Genomic DNA, 21511 nt, shown 5'->3' with positions numbered 1-21511 from the left:
TGCATTTCGACGGTTCCGGGTTAACTCTCCAGGCTATCTTCAGCTTTATTAAAATTTACATTATATATGTGTATATATATTATATGAATATAAATCGTACACAGTACATTTTGAATGCGTACTTGCAATATTACAGACACGTATCAAGAAGACACAAAAAAGCTACTTAAAAATACACCGCTCGCAACGAGAGTGACGTTGTGCAAGTCACCGCATACGTTTACGCCAACCTATGTAACTAAAATCTAGATTGTAAAACTTCTGAATGCAGTACCGAAGTCCGCATTTTTTCTGCAACCAAATCCTATGAATTTCTATCAGTAGAACAATGTCACATTTAAAGTATATTTCAAACTAAGTCTTGTAAATACATTATTTCACAAATGTAGATTCCGACCTCAACAATCTAATTATTAAATAACACAGTCTGTATGTGAAATTATATTCTTATATTCAACCGTGAAAAAGACACATGTAAAACCAAAAGTTCTGTCATACTATATGTATATAATAAAGAACAAAAATAAGGTCGTTTTCTCAAACACAGATGTTTACTTCGTGGCACGTAGATATCGTTCCACAGAGAAACGATCGTCTCTTAGTTATCGAAAATATCTCGAAGAAGTAAGATCGCGCAAGCGAAACGTTTTCGATCTCGTTGTGCTACAACTTTAAAATAGTGTTTCTTGCAACATTTATACCTTAATGAATTGGATATCACTGTATAGAAAAATTGGTAAGTTCTTATTTCTTTGTATTCGTCTTTATTGAAAATTTACAATTGTTATAAAATATACTTTCTTCTAACCGTACGCAAATATCCGACAATAACTCTCGGTACATAAAATTATTATCTCACAAGCGTTTTGTACTATAAAATAGTTTTGTAATAAAGAAGCAAACTTCCAAATCGAAGAACTTTGAATTTTAGTATCTGTAGAATATGATAAATAGTACATACTTAAGTCATAACATTTATTAAGAAGGTTTCTTCAATGTCACAATACACAATTTGCAATTTCCAACGCGCTACCAACAAATTAAACACTTTTCTCAAATGTAGTTTTGTTGAAAACATATCAAATATTGTTGAGAACATGTAACATACAATAAATCTGTACTTTGGTGTTTTAATCGTTTTTTCGTATCTCGAATTCGTAAAACCACTCGATATACATATTGTGTGTTTATGTGTGATAAAAATAAAGAACATTGTAAATTACTAATGATCGTACTCGTAACGGTCACACATCTGTAATTGCTTTTGTATTTAATATTACAAACGTTTGTTTTCTAATAAATTTGCGTATATTAATTTTGTTTTAATGTGCATATCTATTTCTGGTTTAACAAACAAACTCATTTTGTAGATACGCATTATGCAGATGCTTATATTTTTCGGAACAATATACCTCATATGTATCAACGGAATTGCTTCTAGTTCAGATGAAAATTTGTCTCAGACATCACAATGTATACATCCGAGACACTATGATATTTTCTTAAGCATAGAAAACGACATTCTTATTGTCTATTCTACTGTCTTCCTAAACGTGTCATGTGAACAGCAGTCTATAAGACTACAAATTGGTTATTATTGTAATATACATGAAATAAAAATCGAAAAAACATTTCCGTATACCACGCCTAATTCTACACTTTGGGAAGCTACTACATTACAGTCACATAGTACTACTCGTCAATTAAAATATGTGGAAATTAATCTCATCAAACAAAAGTGCACAGGCCATAAATGTTCTCTTAGAACAACTGAAAAACTACGTATACAATCTGGAATATACATGATATGGGTAATACACAAGTGTAAGTTAGAAGAAGTTGCGACTGTTTTCACATACAGGAACGAAGCCAAAATGAAAGAGTAAGTGAATAAAACTTTACTACATGATACCATTTTCATACTGTTAAAGTCGGTGTATGTACAATTTAATGAGAAAAGACAACATCTATTTCAACAGAACATCATCAAAATATTATTCACCAGTTTTTTATACTTTTTACTGTTGCAACATACAATGGTTTAATACAATATAAAACTACTAATTTTTTTTGTTACTCTGTATAGTACATTTTTTAAGTCTTTTACTACATAATACATTTACAATCATTACACTAAAATAAATTTAAAAATAATACATATTCCTGATAATAACTAGCGTCTTATTTTACTAAATACAAATATAATTTATTAGAACTACATTTGTTATGTGTAAAGATAAGAGTAATATATATTTTTATTAATAAGTCAATATTTGACCCAACTTAATAAAGTTACCTATTGTAATAAAGTATTATCGTAATATTTTGTTTGTATTATATAGATTTCTACTTTTACCGCGTATTCCCAGTAAATGGATATTTCCTTATTGGGAAAATCCAGCTACCAAAGCTAAATTTACCATTCAAATTAAACATAAAAACAATGAAACAGCTCTATCAAATATGCCTGTTACGGAACGCAAAAATTATGGAACAAACATGATAAATACATTATTTAACACCACACCTTTAATATCCACGCATTTGGTAGCAGTGGTTGTTGTACCAAATGATGACAGCATTATATTATCGGGCGAAGGTCTTATTAAAAATAAAAATCAAGCGATAAATGGCACGTCATATGCACAATCTCTTATTACAGATATTAGCAAAATTATGCGACTGCATATCCTCCCAAGGGAACATCATACTATGTACTTAATACTTCCAGTAAACTTTAGTTACTACAAAAGTATTGTAACTACTGGACTTGTTTTGTTCAGGTAAGATGTGCATAACTGAAAATATACAAAGGAGCTTGTAAGATCTCTAAATCTGTAATAAAAAAAAAATATATACTTGCAGAACCATTTATGTTTATTTTTAGTGAAGATAACATTATATACGACAAACAAGTAGATTCTATTATAAGAGAAAGAGAAGTAACATGTATGATAGTACGTAATGTGCTACAAGAAATGTTTAGCGATTGGTTACTTATGTTTAAACAGTCTGATTCTTGGTTTATCGAAGGATTTTTAACAGTATACGGAGTTTATTTTCGCGATCAGGTAAAATTATTCTTACGTAAGTTCCATTTAAACTTTTTCTTATATACAAAAAATAAATAAGAAACAGTGATATTATTAGTAATAGTATAGAACGAGTAATAGTAATACAGTCATTTTTTACTTTTACGGAAAAACTACGCAGTATGACATAGAAGTGTTAAAGTATATAAATATATACGATGTTTGAGTGTACAGAATAACGTGCATATACTTTTTTGATTACTTTGCTACTAATAATGTACAGTGTTGTCATTTATCTTTTTTGTCAAGAATATCACCAACAGCTATATTAGGAAACATTTAGTACACTCTAATATAATACTTACATACTAGCAAATTAGGTTAAGTATTTGTCTAACCATCACCTTTATCTTACATTACTTGTTGGTAGTATTACAATACATCTTTACTAAACTCGATTGTGGTTCAAACGCGACGGACAGTTCTTGATTATATTGAAATAGTTAGATATGATCCTCCGATTCAAGAAAACTCAGACATATTACAAAATTCAACACTTGCTAAATTATGGAGAGAAAAAGGTAAAAACCAAATAACTGTAATAAGCAATCCTAAGTTTTTAACTCCATGTCTAAAAGAACATGATAAGCCAAAAATTATGAGATCTTGCTATATATCTTATACATATTGTAAAACCAAATGTTATGGATACTGTAAAAAATTTGCATCTACTCATTATCGTTACTATGTTTATTGTAACTGAATAATTTTGGAGTTCGATCATCGTTCCATCTTTATAACGTGACTAAAATATGAGGTGTTCTATTGCGACATATATTCCAAAAGTTAATACAAAAAAAAGCTATTTTGATAATTGTACTTAAAACTTTGCGCTTTTGATTTATTGTAAGTTTGTAATTTTATATCTAATGTAGTTGCAAATATGATAAAAACAAAATCGACTAACAAGTTTCAAACTACAGAATGTTATAAGGAATAGTAAATGACAGTATAAGTACAGTAAATTGTATTTGTTGAAATACGAAACAAGAAATATCATTTTATAGAAAGTAGTGACACTGATATGTGCATATGTATGTCAAAGAATGTAAATAGTAGTAAATTATAGTATAAATTATAAAAGAAAAAAGAATTACAGATGAAAAATATAAAATCTAACTAAATGCAGAATATATACATAACAATATTAAATATAAACTTCTATGTGTGTTAAAATTAATTTAGCTGTATTTTCCATACGTAGTATTTCCTACTTACTAAACTTATTTTTTCTAATAAAGTTGTCCAATAAAATCTGAACAGTACGACTTATGTTGTAGCATTCGGTATCTTCTATATGCTTACTGCTAATACTGTAATTGTACAAGATTCTCTATATACTTCTTTATTTACTGGAGCCGTAAACCTATATCATAACACGTGAGTATGTTTAACTTATTGAAATACAAAGTATTTTGACAGTTTTTATTTAAATGTCCGTCACAGCATATATTTGAAAAGTCAGTATATCTTAACAGTATATAACAATCATTAAATATTCTTTCTGAGATTCACGCAAGCATACCGCTATCCTTTATATTACAAATGTATTTTATTTGTCAGGAAAAAGAAATCAAACAACACATACAAAAAATTCTCAATTCGTAATACGTTACGGCGTAAGAATTTTGAGACGATGTCCTTATATACGTTTCTATTCATGAACTCGACAGAAATCAAGAATATAATATCTTCATGGACAGCAGAAATTGGTTATCCTGTAGTACACATAAAACGGAATAGTACATATCTGGTGGAAACACTTATAGATTGTTTTGACGTAGATCACACTAAGCCGTGCAACCGAAAATGGTGGATACCTGTGACCTATAAACAAATACTAAACACAAGTGTTTCCATCCATCGCCATGTTCTAAAACCAGACAGAAGAAGATTTGATATATTTCTTCGTAATACAAATGAGTTTGTTATTGTCGAAGATCACCCAGGTAATATAGTACGATATCCACGTAAACCTTGGATTATGATTTTTTTGTTTTTTATAGTATAATAAAATTTTTCGATAGTTTAAAACACTAAATATTTCTATTACATTGTTTCACTTCTTTTCCTCTGTTATTCTCTAAACAGTTTTTTGTCGTAGGATATCGCGTTAACTATGACCTTCAATCTTGGAAACACATTGCTCTTTTCCTAAAAAACAAAGGATCTAAAATCGCAAATTTGTCTGACGTCACTTTAGCACAACTGCTCGACGATGCCTTTTATTTTTTGCTACAAAATACAGAGTATAACGAAAGTGTTTTTCCAGAATATAGTAACCTAGACACATATCTTGAACTTGCAAGCAGTATATTTAATGGAAACAATTCCTACACAGCGTGGTATCCTATATTTATTGCTCTTGAAAAAATGTCAAAAATGTTGCCGTTCCCAGAAAGTGATCTTTCGAAAAATATCAAGGTAAATAATAAATGTAACAAGTAGTATATTAAGAAAGTAAATAAGTGCAAACACATCGTCAACTAGATGCTAAAAAAAGGTAGTAAGGTAACCATAGTAAATGTATACAAATATGAATTACAAAACAGTTGTAGTTAGTTTGTGTTTTAAAAAAAGATTTTTTTAAAATAGAAGCAATACATATACATATTAAAAAAAAAATTTGTGAATTTTTTCCATTTTACACATATAATTAAAAAAAAATAGGAAAATTTGGTATAAATTCTCATGTGAAAACTATTAAAAGAGACTCTTCCTTGACTATAGAACACTAAGTAACACAAAGACATGTTTACATATTTATAACATAAGGATACTTGAGAAGTAACACTTTGTTACAACATAACACCTACCGCTTTTACAGAATAAACTCCTGAAAATGTTGAATAACGTTCTTGCTGGCATGATGCGTACATATTTTCAAATACATGATAACAATACTCAATTGTATCATGAAGTTCTAAAATGGACATGCATTCTTGGTGGTTTAAAGTGCAAAGATCATGTTACTGCAATACTAAACTGGCATGTTAAATATCCTGCACAAAACAAGTACATCATTCTATTTTCTCACTAGCAAGTTGTCGTCCGTTGGACTCCGTAAAATTTCATTTTGCTACGAAATTGTTATATCATACAATTGCGACTTTGACATGCAATAATTTAGTAGATTAAAAAGAAAATGGCTAAAACAGCAATTAATTAGTCTTTAATTAAAAGCTTATTTATATTTCATAGCCATAATGTTTTGTTTGTGCAGGCTGTTGCCAAGTTGGCAGAAATGGATATACTGCCAAGGATTAATGTTCGAAACTTCTACTACGTCTGCTTTGTGGCAAACAATATTCAACATATACCAAACCCAACCAAATAAAGAAGAATTCTTTGAACTTTTACCTTGCTCTAGACAGTACGAAAAACTGTATAACTATTTCGTGTTTCTTGATGGTGATTCTTTGCTACCATTGACAAGTAAATTAAACGCTACCCAAAGTGTTATTGTACTTTTCACTCTTCTATCTATCCATTCAAAAAATGATACAACGCTGGAGTTTATACTATTAGGACTAAAAAGTGAAATAGAAAAGTAAGATGATTGTGTTCTATATAAGAATTGTTGTATACAAGAATTATGCAGTATACGCGAATATGTATTCTACATATTCTGCATATTTCTCATATTAACTTTCTTCTCCGAACAGACATTGTTGTCTCATGTTACATTGTATAATGTATAAGAATAATTTCACATCCTAATTGTATATTTTTTATTCGTTTTTATAGGAAAGTGAACATACTAGCAATAATAAATTGTGTTATTAACAACATATATTCAGACGAAGGCCTGTCGATGGTATGTTAAATGAACTTATTTACTTTTTGTAGTTATATATGTAAAACAGAATTCTTAAATTTTTACATTTTTATATGTATTTATATGTATTTTATATTTATAAATGTGTAGACAGTTAAATTGTAGTCTAGATTTGTAACTTCCTTAGTTAAAACACAAAAATAACTTCCCAATATTAAAGAATGTTACACAATGTAAGGAAATCACACTAAGTGAAAAGTTTACATGAATTTTTTCAGATTACTAACAAAAATACAATATTGTTCTTGAATACACTGCTGCATAAACATCACACTTTAAATGTATGTATAGATTATTTTCAATACTATTTTACTAGTTTTTCGAACTGTGCGTTACTTTTTCTGTTTTTGTTTAGATATAACTTACTGTTTATATGTCGTCACTCCCTATGTATACTCCCGTAACTCCACAACGCAAATTTTAGAGAAAAGCAGTTTAAAAGTTTATGGCTTCATATAGTTTTCCTAACTAAAAAATCTTTCAGTTTTAAATTTTTATTTTACTTATGAATAGTTTTCTTTACTATTTGGTGACCATAAAGAACATGATTTTCTAAGTGTCACTATGCAATAACCTGAAAATCCCGTGTGACACTTATGTAATTATACCTAGGAAGTGACGATGTAAAGTATTAAGTTTCTAATATTTCTATTTAAAGTATATCTCGTACTTCTTCTAAACTTTATACACAAATATACAAAATTTAATTATAATTATATTTTGTAATGTGTTTCAGGAACCATTTATTCTCGACGCAATTAAAACAAAAGTTAGAAATCGTCGTAGTTTTTTATATAGCGCAAAAAATACAATTCAGTGTATACCCTATTATGTTTTTAATTACAAACACACCTCATCATTTCTATACGTTAGCTGCACATAAGTTCTCTGTTTATAATACTGAACTTTTTATAATGAAACAAAAAATTTAGCTAAAACGTTATTAAGTCGTTGTGATCAACTTTGTATTTCTCGTGTTTAAAAACGTTTTATTTTATGATATCAAAATTATTTTTTGTTTATGATTAACTTCCAAAATACACTTTTGGAAGATTAACATTGACTAATATGCACGTTGTTAATCATAAAATAAATTCGTTTCTTTTTTAAAATGTACTATTTTTATGACGAGCTAGTGCATATAGGTATAATTTATGTATGGCATAGAAATATACATATATACATATATGTCACTATACAAATCACACGTTTAAGAAACTTATAATATTTACGTTAATGTCTCTGAAATGAAAAAAAAAATTTATATAATGCTATACATACAATGTTATAAAAAGATATATGATACTTAAATTATTGTATTTATAAAATAGTAAACGTTAAGTTATAGTGTATTATGATGTTTGTACTGTATAAAGCCACGTATTAGTAATATTTAGAATAAAATTAATATTTGCAAGTACCTTTTATTATTATTTTCTAACGTTTCTTTAGGTTTTTACATAGTGTAATTTAGTTTACAACAAGTTTTACTCTTTTAAAAGCAAGCTACAAACTTTTGCAAAATGCATAACGCGTAAGACATAAAAGAATTAATCAAAGCCTCGTTCTTCCATAGTGTGGCAAGTGTAATTACTACAATGTTGTTTCATTAAAAAAATTGATTATTTAGAAAAAAAATACCTAAAATTTCCAAACTCGGAACAAAGATCCACACTATGTATATGCGATACTTTATTGTGAGCATAAAAAAATAACACAAGAATCTACAACCAAAACCACTTTATGTTTAAGATGCAAATAAACCATAGAAATAAAAACTGATGATGCAGGTTTATGTATGCAGTTACATGGTACAGTTATAGTTTTCAATCATTATGTAATAGGTTATACGATATTCGATATAACTGTGCAACTTGCTTCTTGTGACATACTGTTCTTCTTGTTCTAAGCTATTCAATTTGCTTTACTTGTACAATCGAGCAATTCATTCAGACTTATATACACTAATTTAAAATGTATGTGCTGTTGTGCGTAATCATGCTGGTAATATATATAAGGCAACTTCTCTTTAATTTGTTTATTTTAGTATATACCATATTACTCTTATATATCATACATACCTTAAAATAGAGCTCAATCTAACAAACTTAATATATGGCCCAATCTAACAAAAAGTAACGAGTTTACTTCAAGATTTTGATAATACAACAGTTGTGGACAAAATAAGGTAGCCAAATAAATTTCTTAGTAACCACTTGAGAGTAATTCATACACTTTAAACAATAGTAAAAAAAAACAAATAACGAAAATATCAAAAAGAAAAAAAAACAAAGAGTAACAAGAGAATAAACTTTATCTAAATATAGAAAAAATAACAAGATGTCCGCAATCTTTCACAAATGTGTTCAAATACTAAGACAATGTAACGCAAGTGATATCAAATTGATTCAGAGTACAAAGATAGAAAAATCGGAAATATGTACAAATTTGTTAATCGCGATAACTAAATAATTTCGTTTTTTAGTTTCAATAAAAAAATAAGTAAGAATTTCGACAAGTGACAGGCAAATACGGATTTCCGATAAAAGACACTTTAAATTTCTATGAACGACAGGTGTGCTCGTAAGACTTCAATATATTGATGATATAGTTTTTATGTACAAAGTTTTCGGCGCGCTATGCCGAATCACACGTCGTTTGAAATGCCTGTCTTGTAAGTCTTGGCCGAATTCTATGCGTCACACACATGATAGTTCACACAACTTCGTATCGCTCGCAAAAATAAGTAAACAGCCTTGTGTACGACCTTGTCAACAGCTGATCGTAGTCAGCTGAGTCGTTCAAAAATAATCTTTTACCAATTTAAAGCAGCCGTACAATTTCCAAGTTCACGCGACTTATTGCTCACAGCAACAAAAACTCTACTTGGTATATGATCAAGCAACTTTCCAATCGCGCGATTATTTTATTCTTTTAGCGGTAGTCGCGTTTTGATAACATCTGTATTTTAAACAAGTAATATAACGTACCGTAATCTTACAAGTTACCAGAACTTTAGAGTGACCAAACAGCTCTAAAAATCTAACGAAGATCTAATATATATACTGCCGATGCATAACAGCGCACACACACTGGACAAAGAGATTATACTTTTTATCCGTGACCGGTATGTTCTTGCGCTAGAACATTTGTTTCTCGCGGCTGCGGTGCTCGCACCTCGTCGTCTCATAAAACGTGTCAATAATTATTTTCTCGCATGTGTACCAAACACAAACTCGCAGATCTTGTAAAAGTGAAGAATAGCAGTAATCAAATCGGCCAATCGATTAATATGATTGTTATATTCTGCAAGTCTTTTTTCTCAATGAACAAATTGTATGCTAATAAGACACAAAGAATATCGGTAAATAGATTCATTATGTCGAAAACGTAAACTCTACGTAAGAGATATAAAGTGGAAAATAAATAATAATTAAATGATACATGAATGTCAAATAATAAAATAGAAAATAAATGATAAACGTTGAGCGCTATTTTCCTTAAAAAACATAGTAAATTGTATACAATTTACATAAGTAATACTAGAATTTATTAAAAATTTATTTCTTAAAACAGTCGTTGAATTAAATATATACAAAGTAAATGCTCGCAATGAGCGTGACATTACGCAAGTCACCGCATACGTTTACGCGAATCTAAATACCTAAAATCTAGATTGTAAAAATTCTGAATGCAGTTCCGAATTCCGCATTTTTCCCGCAACCAAATACTTTGAATTCTTATCACTAGAACAATATCACATTTAAAGTATATTTCAAATTAGTCCTTGAAAATACATTATTTCACAAATGTAGATTCCGTCTTCAACAATCTAATTATTAAATAACACATTTTGTATGTGAAATTATATTCTCATATTCAACCGTGAAAAAGACACATGTAAAACCACAATTTCTATCATACTATATGTATATAATAAAGAACAAAAATAAGGTCGTTTTCTCAAACACAGATGTTTACTTCGTGGCACGTAGATATCGTTCCACAGAAACGATCGTCTCTTAGTTATCGAGAATATCTCGAAGAGGTAAGATCGCGCAAGCAAAACGTTTTTGATCTCGTTGTTCTCTAACTTTGCAATAGTGTTTCTTCCAACATTTATATNTTAATGACTTGGATATCACTACATAAACAATGGTAAGTTCTTATTTCTTTGTATCCATCTAGTTGTTGAACATTTACAGTGGTATAAAATATAACTTCTTCTAACCGTACGCAAATATCCGACAGTGACTATTGGTACACGGATTTATATTATTTCACAAGCGTTTTGTATTATAAAATAAATTTGTAATAAAGAAGCAAACTTTCAAATCGTAGAAATTTGAATTTTAGTATCTTTAAAATATAAGAAATAGTACATACTTAAGTCATAACATTTATTAAGAAGGTTTCTTCCATGTCAAAATACAATTTGCAATTTCCAACGCGCTGCCAACAAATTAAATACTTTTCTCAAATTTCGGTTTGTTGAAAACATATCAAATATTGTTGAGAACAATATATAATAAATCTGTACTCTGGTGTTTTAATCAGTTTTCGTATCTCGGATTCGTAAAACCACTCGATATACATATTGTGTGTTTATGTGTGATAGAAATAGAGAACATTGAAGATTACTGGTGATCGTACTCGGAACGATCACACATCTGTAATTGCTTTTGTATTTAATATTACAAACGTTTGTTTTATAATAAATTTGCGTCTAATAATTTTGTTGTAATGTGCATATGTATTTTTGGTTTAACAAACTAATTCCTTTTGTAGATCCGCATTATGCAGATGCTTATATTTTTCGGAACAATATGCTTAATATGTATCACCAGAATTGCTTCTACTTCGAACGAAAATTTTTCTCAGACATCGCAGTGTATACAACCGATAAACTATACTATTATCTTAGAAATACAAAACATCTCTCTTATTGCCTATTCTACTGTTTACCTAAACGTGTCATGTAAACTGCAATCTTTAAGTCTACAAATTGGACATTATTGTAATACACAAGAAATACAAGTCCAACAAGTATTTCCTTACAACATGACTAATACTACACGTTGGAAAATTACTACCTTACAGTCACGTAATACTAAAAGTGGAGTAAAATATGTGAATATTACTTTCAACAAACAAATTTGCACAAGCAGTACATGTTTTATTAGAACTGCAAATCTACCTATACAATCTGGAATATACATGATATGGTTTATACATAAGTGTAAGTTAGAAGATGTTGCGACTGTTTTCACATACAACAACAAAACCAAAATGAAAGAGTAAGCAAATTAAAATTTTGTTACATACTAACATTTCTATAATGCTAAAATCGGTATATGTACAATTCAATTAGAAAAAACTACATCTATTTCTACAGAACATCATCAAAATATTATACACCAGATATTTATACTATTTACTGTTGCAACATACATTGTTTTAATATATATAGAACTAATTGTTACTCTATATAGTACATTTTCTAAGTCTATTACTACATAATACATGTAATATCACTACACTAAAATAAATTTAAAAATAATACATACTCCTGATACTAGTTATCACTATCTTTTTTTCCTAAGTAGAATTGTAATCTATTAATATTACATTTGTTATGTGTTAATAACAGTAATATAAATTTACTAATAAGTCAATATTTGATCCAACGTATTATAGTTTCCTACAGTAATAAGTTAACACTGTACAATTTGGTTTCATTATATAGATTTCTGATTTTAACGCGTATTCCCAATAAATGGATATTTCCTTATTGGGAAAATCCAGCTACCAAAGCTAGATTTTCCATTCAAATTAAACATAAAGGCAATGAAACAGCTCTATCAAATATGCCTGTTACGGAACGCAAAAGTTATGCAACAAACATGATAAATACATTATTTGACACCACGCCTTTAATATCCACGCATTTGTTAGCAGTGGGTGTTGTACCAAATGATGTCAGTATTATATTATCGGGCAAAGGTATTGTTAGAACCAGTAGTCGAGCGATAAATGACACGTTATATGCACGTCTACTTATTAAAGATATTAGCAGCATTATCCAACTGCATATTTTCCCAAGGCAACATCATATTGTATACTTAATACTTCCAGTAAACTTTAGTTATTACGAAAGTATTGTAACTACTGGACTTGTTTTGTTAAGGTAAGATGTGCACGACGAAAAATATAAAAAAGAGCTTGTAAACTCTGTAGATCTGTAAACAAAGGAAAAAGAATATACTTGCAGTATCATTTATGTTTATTTTCAGTGAAGGTAACAGTATATACGACAAACAAGTGGATTCTATTATAAGAGAAAGAGAAGTAACATGTATGATAGTACGTAATGTGCTACAAGAAATGTTTAGCGATTGGTTACTTATGTTTAAACAGTCTGATTCTTGGTTTCTCGAAGGATTTTTAACAGTATACGGAGTTTATCGTCGCGATCAGGTAAGATTATTCTTACGTAAGTTCTATTTAAACTTGTTTTTATATACAAAAAAGAAATAAGAAACAGTGATATTATTAGAAATAATATAGAAAGATTAATAGTAATACAGTCATTTTTTATTTTTACGGAAAAATACGCAATATGACATAGAAGTGTTAAACTATATAAATATATACAATGTATATATATATATTATATTTATATTTAGTAGTATATATATTTATATATACTACTTTATATCGTCACTCCCTACGTATATTTCCATAAGTGTCACATATGGGATTTTCAGTTTATTGCATAGTGACACTCAGAAAGTTATGTTGTTTGTGGTCACCAAGTATTAAAAAAAAATATTCATAAGTATGGTAAAAATTTAATACCGAAAGATCCCTTAACTAGGAAAACTATATAAAGCTTTAAACTCTTGTAAACTGCTCTCCTCTAAAATTTGCGTTTTAGAGTTACGGAATTATACGTAGGAAGTGACGATATATACTATGTGTATACAGAATAACTTGCATATACTTTTTTGATCACTTTCCTACTAATAATGTACAATGTTGTCATTTATCTTTTTTGTCACATGATTATCACCAACAGCTATATTAGTAAGCATTTAGTCACTCTAATATATACACTCTAATATAATACTTACATACTAGCAGAGCAGGTTAAGTATTTGTCTAACCATCAACATTTATCTTAAATTACTTGTTGGTAGTATTACAATACATCTTTACTAAACTCGATTGTGGTTCAAACACGACGGACAGTTCTTGAATATATAGAAGTAGGTAGATATGATCCTACATTTCAAGAAAATTCATTCATAGTACACAATTCAACTCTGACTAAACTGTGGCGAGAAAAAGGTAAAAATAAAAAAATTATTTAATAAGTATTCTTAAATTTTTTAATCCATGTCTAAAATAAACTGGTAGGCCAAGAAGTATGACATCTTGCTGGATATCGTAAAGATACTGTAAAAACAAATTTTATGAATACTGTAAAAAATGTGCATCTAGCTATTATCTTTAGTATGTTTATTGTAACTCAACAATTTTGGAGTTTGATCGTCGTTCGATTGTCGTTTGATCTTTACATCGTGTCTAACCTAACCTATGAGTTGTTCTATTGCGACATATTTTTTAAGTGTTAATACGAAAGATAGCTTTTTTATTAATTGCATTTAAAAAACGTTGTGCTTTAATTTTATTGTAAGTTTGTACTTTTATATCTACTCTCGGTAAAAAATTTTTCATATATACTTATACGCAAATTAAAATTATTACATTTAATTATATACATTTTTATATGCCAAATATGTCTATACAATTTTTTACCGGGATATAGATGAACATATCATAAAAACAAAATCCATTAAAAGGTTTCACATTACCGAATGTTATAATTGATAGTAAGTGATAGTATAAGTAAAGTAAATTGTATTTGTAGTAATACAAAACAAGAAAAATAATTTTATAAAAAGTTTCATGATACTATGTGCATATATATGTCAAAAAATACAAATATTAATAAAATATAATATAAATTAAAAAAAAAGAAAATGACACTTGAAAAATATAAAATCTACCTTTAAGTAATATATATAAATCCAAATATTAAATGTAAACTTCTATGTGTGTTAAAGTTAATTTAGCTGTACTTTCCATACATAGTATTTTGTACTTACTAAAATTATTTTTTCTATTAAAGTTTTCCAATAAAATCTGAACAGTATGAATTATGTTGTAGCATTCGGTGTCTTCTATATGCTCAATACTGTGTTTGTACAAGATTACTTATATACTTCTTTGTTTAAAGTAGCCGTAAACTTATACTATAACACGTGAGTATGTTTAACTTATTGGAATACATAGTACTTCGGCAATTTTTATTTAAACGTTCGTCACAACATATATTTGTAAAGTCATTCTATCCTATACCATTTATTAAATATTCTTTCTGAGATTCACGCAAGCATACCGCTATCTTTTATATTACGATTGTATTTTATTTGTCAGGAATAAGACATCAAACAACACGTACAAAACATTGTCAATTCTTAATACGTTATGGAGTAAGAATTTTGAGACGTTGTCCTTATATACGTTTCCATTCATGAACTCGACCAAATTCGAAAATATAATATCTTCATGGACAGCAGAAATTGGTTATCCTGTAGTACACATAAAACGGAATAGTACATATCTGGTGGAAACAGTTATAGATTGTTTTGCCGTTGATCACATTAAGCCGTGCAACCAAACATGGTGGATACCTGTGACCTATAAACAAATACTAAACACAAGTGTTTCCATCCATCGCCATGTTCTAAAACCAGACAGAAGAAGATTTTATATATTTCTTCGTAATACAAATGAGTTTGTTATTGTCGTAGATCACCCAGGTAATATAGTACGATATCCACGTAAACCTTCGATTAGAAGTTTTTTATTTTTTATATTATATTAAAACTTTTCGTTAGTTCAAAACACTAAATATTTCTATTCCATTGTTTCACTTCTTTGTTTCTGTTATTCTCTAAACAGTTTTTTGTCGTAGGATATCGCGTTAACTATGACCGTCAATCTTGGAAACACATTGCTCTTTTCCTAAAAAACGAAGGATCTAAAATCGCAAATTTGTCTGACGTCACTTTAGCACAACTGCTTGACGATGCCTTTTATTTTTTGCTACAAAATACAGAGTATAACGAAAATGTTGTTCCAGAATATAGTGACCTAGAAACATATCTTGAACTTGCAAGCAGTATATTTAATGGAAACAATTCCTACACAGCGTGGTATCCTATATTTATTGCTCTTGAAAAAATGTCAAAAATGTTGCCGTTCCCAGAAAGTGATCTTTCGAGAAATATCAAGGTAAATAATAAAAGTAACAAGTAGTATATTAAGAAAGTAAATAAATGCAAACACATCGTCTACTACCGTGATAGCTACCTGTCTATGTTTTTGCTGTCATGTTGCCGAAAACAAAACGCTTAAGTTTTCAGCAAATTTAGAACAAGGTGAGTCAGGCATTTTGTCTTTGGTTTGACATGACACGTATTCAACATGTGTTGCCGACAACTTGCTGTGTATTTGCTGTCAACGGTTTATCACTAACATAAAGAGCAACATGACAACAACACGTAATAAATTTCAGCAAAAATACAATATGTCCAAACGGACAAATATAATATATTCAATAACACATTGCTGTGTGAAAAGGGAATTAATTAATTCGAGATTTCACTCGAATTAATCTTTGGAGATCTGATTTAGTTCGCCCATCAACTGATTAACTCGATGAAAGGTACCGGACACGGAAAAAATCCTAAGGTGATGGGTGGGATTTGAACTCGAGACTATCATATTTGCAATCCCTGCACTCAGTCCGCGAGACTACTTGTTCCTTACTAAAATATAATTATTTTTGTCTACTTATTCTAAAAGACGGTCATTTGTTTTCGACATTTAATGGGCTACAAGATAGAATAAATATATGTCAACAGTTTTTACCAACCATACGACAGAAGTACAGACATCGGTGTCTTGTTTTGTTATCGTCATGTTGCTCTTATGTTGACGAAAACGAATGATAAAGCAAAAAGTTTTCTATGAATAAAAGTCATTTTGTTGACAACGTAATGAGCAATAGTTGCTCTTTGTTTGCTCTGAATCTGCTGACACAAAATGTCTCAAATTTGCCTTCGTGTTATCGATTACGTATGAATATGCATCATGTATTCAGCAAATACACAGCAACTAGTTGAAAACTTCAGCTCAGCATTAAGTTACATGATTTTGCAAAACATGCTTGGCTATCAGGGTAAATGGTAAAACAGTTTAGTAACATACCACAGTATATGTATATAAATATGAACTACAAAACAGGTGTAGTTATTTTTTATTTTAAAAGAAAAGTTATAAAACTTAGAAGCAATACATGTAAATGTTAAATAAGAAAAAAAACTATGTAATCTTTCCATTTCACATATACGTATAATTAAGAAAAACTAAAAAGCTTAAGTACATATTATCATGTCAAAACTATTACAAGAGAACATTCCTTGAATATAGAACACTAAGTAAGACACAGATATCTTTAAAAATTTATATACTAAGGACACGTAAAAAGTAACACTATGTTACAATATGACACTTTTCGCTTTTACAGACTAAACTTCTGGAAATGTTGAATAAAGTTCTTGCTGGCATGACGCCTACATATTTTCGGAAACATAATGACAATCATCAATTGTATCATGAAGTTTTAAAATGGACGTGCATTTTTGGTAGTTTACAGTGCAAAAAACATGTTAATGGCTTATTAAACCGGCATGTTAAATATCCTGCACAAAACAAGTACATCCTTCTATTTTCTCATAGCACGTTGACGTTTGTTGGAGTCCTTAAGACCGCATCTTGCTACTAAATTTTTATATCATATATTGCGACTCTGATATGTAATACTTTAGTATGATTAAAAAGAGAATGGTTAAAAACGCGAACTAGATTAGTCTTTAATTAGAATTTTATATATTTAATTAAAATAATGTTTTGTACTTGCAGACTATTGCCAAGTTGGCAGAAATGGATATATTGCCAAAGAGTAATGTTCGAAACTGTCACTTTTAATACGTCTGCTTTGTGGCAAACAATATTCAACACATACCAGACCCAACAAAAAAAAGAAGAATTCTTTGAATTTTTACCTTGCTCTAGACAGTACGAGGATCTGTATAACTTTTTCTTGTTACTTAATGGTACCGCTTTATCAAGATTTGGAGATAGTTTAAATGCAAGTAAAAGTGTTACTGTTACTGTGCTTTTCACTATTTTTTCTATTCATTCAAAAAATGACTCAGCGCTGGATATTATACTACTAGGACTAAAAAATGGAATAGGAAGGTAAAACAATTGTTTTCTGTGTATTAAAAAAATTTTGTGTATTATACACACACACACACACACACACACACACACACACACACACACACACACACACAAATATGTATTTTACATATTCTGCATATTTCTCATATTAACTTTATTCTCCGGACAGATATTGTTGTCTCATGTTACATTGTGTAATGTATAAGAATAATTTGACATCTTAATTGTATATTTGTTATTCGTTTTTATAGGAAAGTGAACATACTAGCAATAATAAATTGTGTTATTAACAACATATATTCAGACGACGGCCTGTCGATGGTATGTTAACTGAACTTATTTAGTTATTGTAGGTATATATGTAAAACAGAATTTCTTAATTTTTTTATTTATATATGTATTTATATGGGTAAAAATGTGTAGAAAGTTAAGTTGTAGTCTAAACTCATACCTTCTTTTGTTAAAATACAAAAAAAACTTAGCAATAGTGAAGAGTGTTACACAATGTAAAAAACTTACTTAGTACAATTAAACTTTCTACACATTTATATTCATATTAATACATATATAAATGTAAAAAAGTAAGAAATTCTGTTTTACATATATAACTACAAAAATTAAATAAATTGTAAAAATATTACATGAATTTTTTCAGATTACTAACGAAATGTTCTTGAACACACTGCTGCATAAACATCACATTTTAAATGTATGTATAGATTTTGTTCAATACTAGTTTATTAGTGTTTCAAACTGTGCGTTATTTCTTCTGTTTTTCCTTAGATATACCTTACTGTTTATATGTAAAGTATTAAGTTTCTACTAATTTTATTCAAAGTATATCTCGTACTTTTTATAAACTTTATACACAAGTATACAAAATATTCCTATAATTATATTATATTTTCTAATCTGTTTCAGAAACAATTTCTTATCGAAGCCATTAAAAAAAAAGTTGGAAATCGTCGTAGTTTCTTATTTTACGTAAAAAATACAGTTCGGTGTATACCCTACTATGTTTTTAATTACAAACACACCTCATCATTTCTATACGCTTTCTGCACATAAGTTCTCTTTCTATGATAATGAACTTTTTGTAAAAAAACAAAAAATTTAGCTACAACATTATTAAGTCGTTGTGATCAAATTTGTGTTTCTCTTGTTTAAAAACGTTTTATTTTATAATATCAAAATTATTTTCTGTTTATGATTAACTTCCAAAATACACTTTTTGGAAATTAACATTGACTAAATTGCAAGTTGTTGATCATAAAATAAATTCGTTTCTTCTGTAAAATGTAATATTTTTATGACGAGCTAGTGCGTATATTTATATTTATATATGGCAAACAAATATACATATATACATATATGTCACTATGCAAATCACACGTTTAAGAAACCCATAATATTTATGTATATGTCTCTGAAATGTAAGAAAAAACTTTATGTAATGCTATACATTCAATGTTATGAGAGGATATATGTTAATTAAATTTTTGTATTTAAAAAATAGTAAACGTTAAGGTATAGTCTATTATGATGTTTGCACTGTAAAAAGTTATGTATTAGTATTATTTAAAATAAAATTAATTTTTGCAAGTAACTTTGATTATTATTTTCTAACGTTTCCTTAGTTGTTTACATATTGCAATTTAGTTTACAACAAGTTTACAAATGTACACATTTATATGCATGCATTTGCATCTCCCATTGCGTTTGCGTCTTGCGATTAATGTAAACTAACGACCTTTAGATGGTTATCACATATTCAATTGATCTCTTTATATTTACCAGTTTGTTTCATATACACAGTATCCATTCAAAGCGGGGATGTAATTACGTTACTCCGAAATGTGACTAATGTTACACACTTTTTAGCGGAAAAAAGCCAGAGAGTGACGATCGTACTCGATGATTGTAATATTTTAGAATCAAACTATAACTTTTTGCATAATGCATAACGCGTAAGACATAAGAGAAATAATTAGAGCCGTGCACTTCCATACTGTGGGTTAAAAAGTTTGATTACTACGATGTTGTCACATTTGAAAACTTGAGTAGTTAGAAAAAAAATAACTACAAAATTGAAAAATTGGAACAACGGTACACAATATGTATATGCGATATTTTATTTAGTGAGCGTGAAAACATACTACATTTATCTAAAAACAAAAACACTTTATGTTAACATGCAAATAAACAATAGAAATGTAAAATGATGATAAAGTTATATGTACTGTTCAATCAATATGGTATAGGTTCTAAGATATTCGATATAACTGTGCATCTCGCTCTTTTTGACATGCTGTTCTTCTTGTTTCAAGTTTCTCAATTTGCTTTATTTGTAAACTCGAGCATTTCAATCAGACTTGTCTACACTATTGTAAAATGTTTGTTGTGTATGTGCTGTTGTGCGTAATTACCATGTCGGTAATGTATACAAAACAACTTCTCTAATTTGTCTATTTTATCATGTATCATTTAAATCTTATTGTATATCATATATATCTTATTATATGTCATATATATTTTAGTATATGTCATATATATCTTAATGTATAGCTCCTATATATATACATATAGCTCAATCTACCAAAGAGTAATCTACCAAAGAGTAATCTACCAAAGTGTTTTATTTTAAGATTTTGATAATAAAACAGTTGTAAACGCAATAAGATAGCCAAATCAATTTCTTAGTACAAACCTAAGAGTAAGTGACAACACACTTCAAACAATGGTGAGAAAAACCAAATAACAAAATTATCCAAAAAAAACGAATACCAAAAGAATAAATTTTACCTAAATTTTGGAATAATATCAACATGTTCGTGTACTCTTTCCCAAATGTGTTCAAATAATAAGACAAGATAACGCAAGTGATATCAAAATGATTAAAAATACACAGAGAGAAAGATTGGTACTATGTACAAATTTGTTAATCGCGATAACCCAATAACTTCGTTTTTTTAGTTTAAATGAAAAAAAGAGTAAGAAGTTCGACAACTGACAGACAAAGACGGATTTCCGATAACAGACAGTTTAAATTTCGGTGCACGACAGATGTGCTCGTAAGACTTCAATATATCAATGCAATAGTTTTTACGTAAATAATTTTCGGCTCGCTATGCCGAATCACAAGTTGTGTGAAATGGCTGTCTTGTAAATCTTGGGCGAATTCTATACGTCAGTCACCTGATGG

General features: G+C 28.8%; 2 protein-coding genes and 1 long non-coding RNA gene across 4 annotated transcripts in view; 2 read left to right on the top strand and 1 right to left on the bottom strand.

Annotated features, from left to right (window-relative positions):
* The window catches only part of LOC109852705 (protein sickie), a 191813-nt gene that overhangs the window by 122112 nt on the left and 48190 nt on the right, over nt 1-21511 (bottom strand). The window lies entirely within an intron of this gene.
* On the top strand, nt 625-19547 carry LOC109852708 (aminopeptidase N-like). 2 transcript variants are annotated; one of them, XM_020424134.1, is made up of 13 exons: nt 625-736; nt 1371-1882; nt 2343-2783; nt 2888-3071; nt 3463-3613; nt 4373-4472; nt 4656-5041; nt 5197-5516; nt 5920-6107; nt 17986-18324; nt 18561-18630; nt 18965-19018; nt 19231-19547. In XM_020424134.1, the coding sequence occupies exons 2-13, from the start codon at nt 1380-1382 to the stop codon at nt 19375-19377; spliced, it is 2883 nt and encodes a 960-aa protein (XP_020279723.1). In that variant the 5' UTR covers nt 625-736; nt 1371-1379; the 3' UTR covers nt 19378-19547. The 2 variants fall into 2 exon arrangements, with proteins under 2 accessions (XP_020279723.1, XP_020279722.1); XM_020424133.1 differs by lacking the exons at nt 625-736; nt 1371-1882; nt 2343-2783; ... (4 more) ...; nt 5197-5516; nt 5920-6107 and adding exons at nt 10978-11088; nt 11719-12227; nt 12677-13117; ... (4 more) ...; nt 15974-16293; nt 17591-17778.
* Nucleotides 6838-7863, top strand: LOC109852711. Its single transcript, XR_002250027.1, has 3 exons — nt 6838-6909; nt 7149-7211; nt 7667-7863. It is a non-coding gene; the product is annotated as an uncharacterized LOC109852711 (long non-coding RNA).

The sequence above is a fragment of the Pseudomyrmex gracilis genome, unplaced genomic scaffold, assembly GCF_002006095.1.
Source record: "Pseudomyrmex gracilis isolate BER0280 unplaced genomic scaffold, ASM200609v1 scaffold_33, whole genome shotgun sequence".
NCBI lineage: Eukaryota > Metazoa > Arthropoda > Insecta > Hymenoptera > Formicidae > Pseudomyrmex > Pseudomyrmex gracilis.
The sequence above is the reverse complement of the archived record's forward strand: the minus strand, read 5'-3'. Positions and strand labels throughout refer to the sequence as shown.

Excerpts from the sequence above, each read along its gene's own strand:
- LOC109852708 (XM_020424133.1), top strand. Across the intron at positions 14,281-15,163 it reads TAAACTGTGGCGAGAAAAAG|CATTCGGTGTCTTCTATATG; the intron begins GTAAAAATAAAA and ends ATTATGTTGTAG. Across the intron at positions 17,779-17,985 it reads AAATATCCTGCACAAAACAA|ACTATTGCCAAGTTGGCAGA; the intron begins GTACATCCTTCT and ends TTGTACTTGCAG.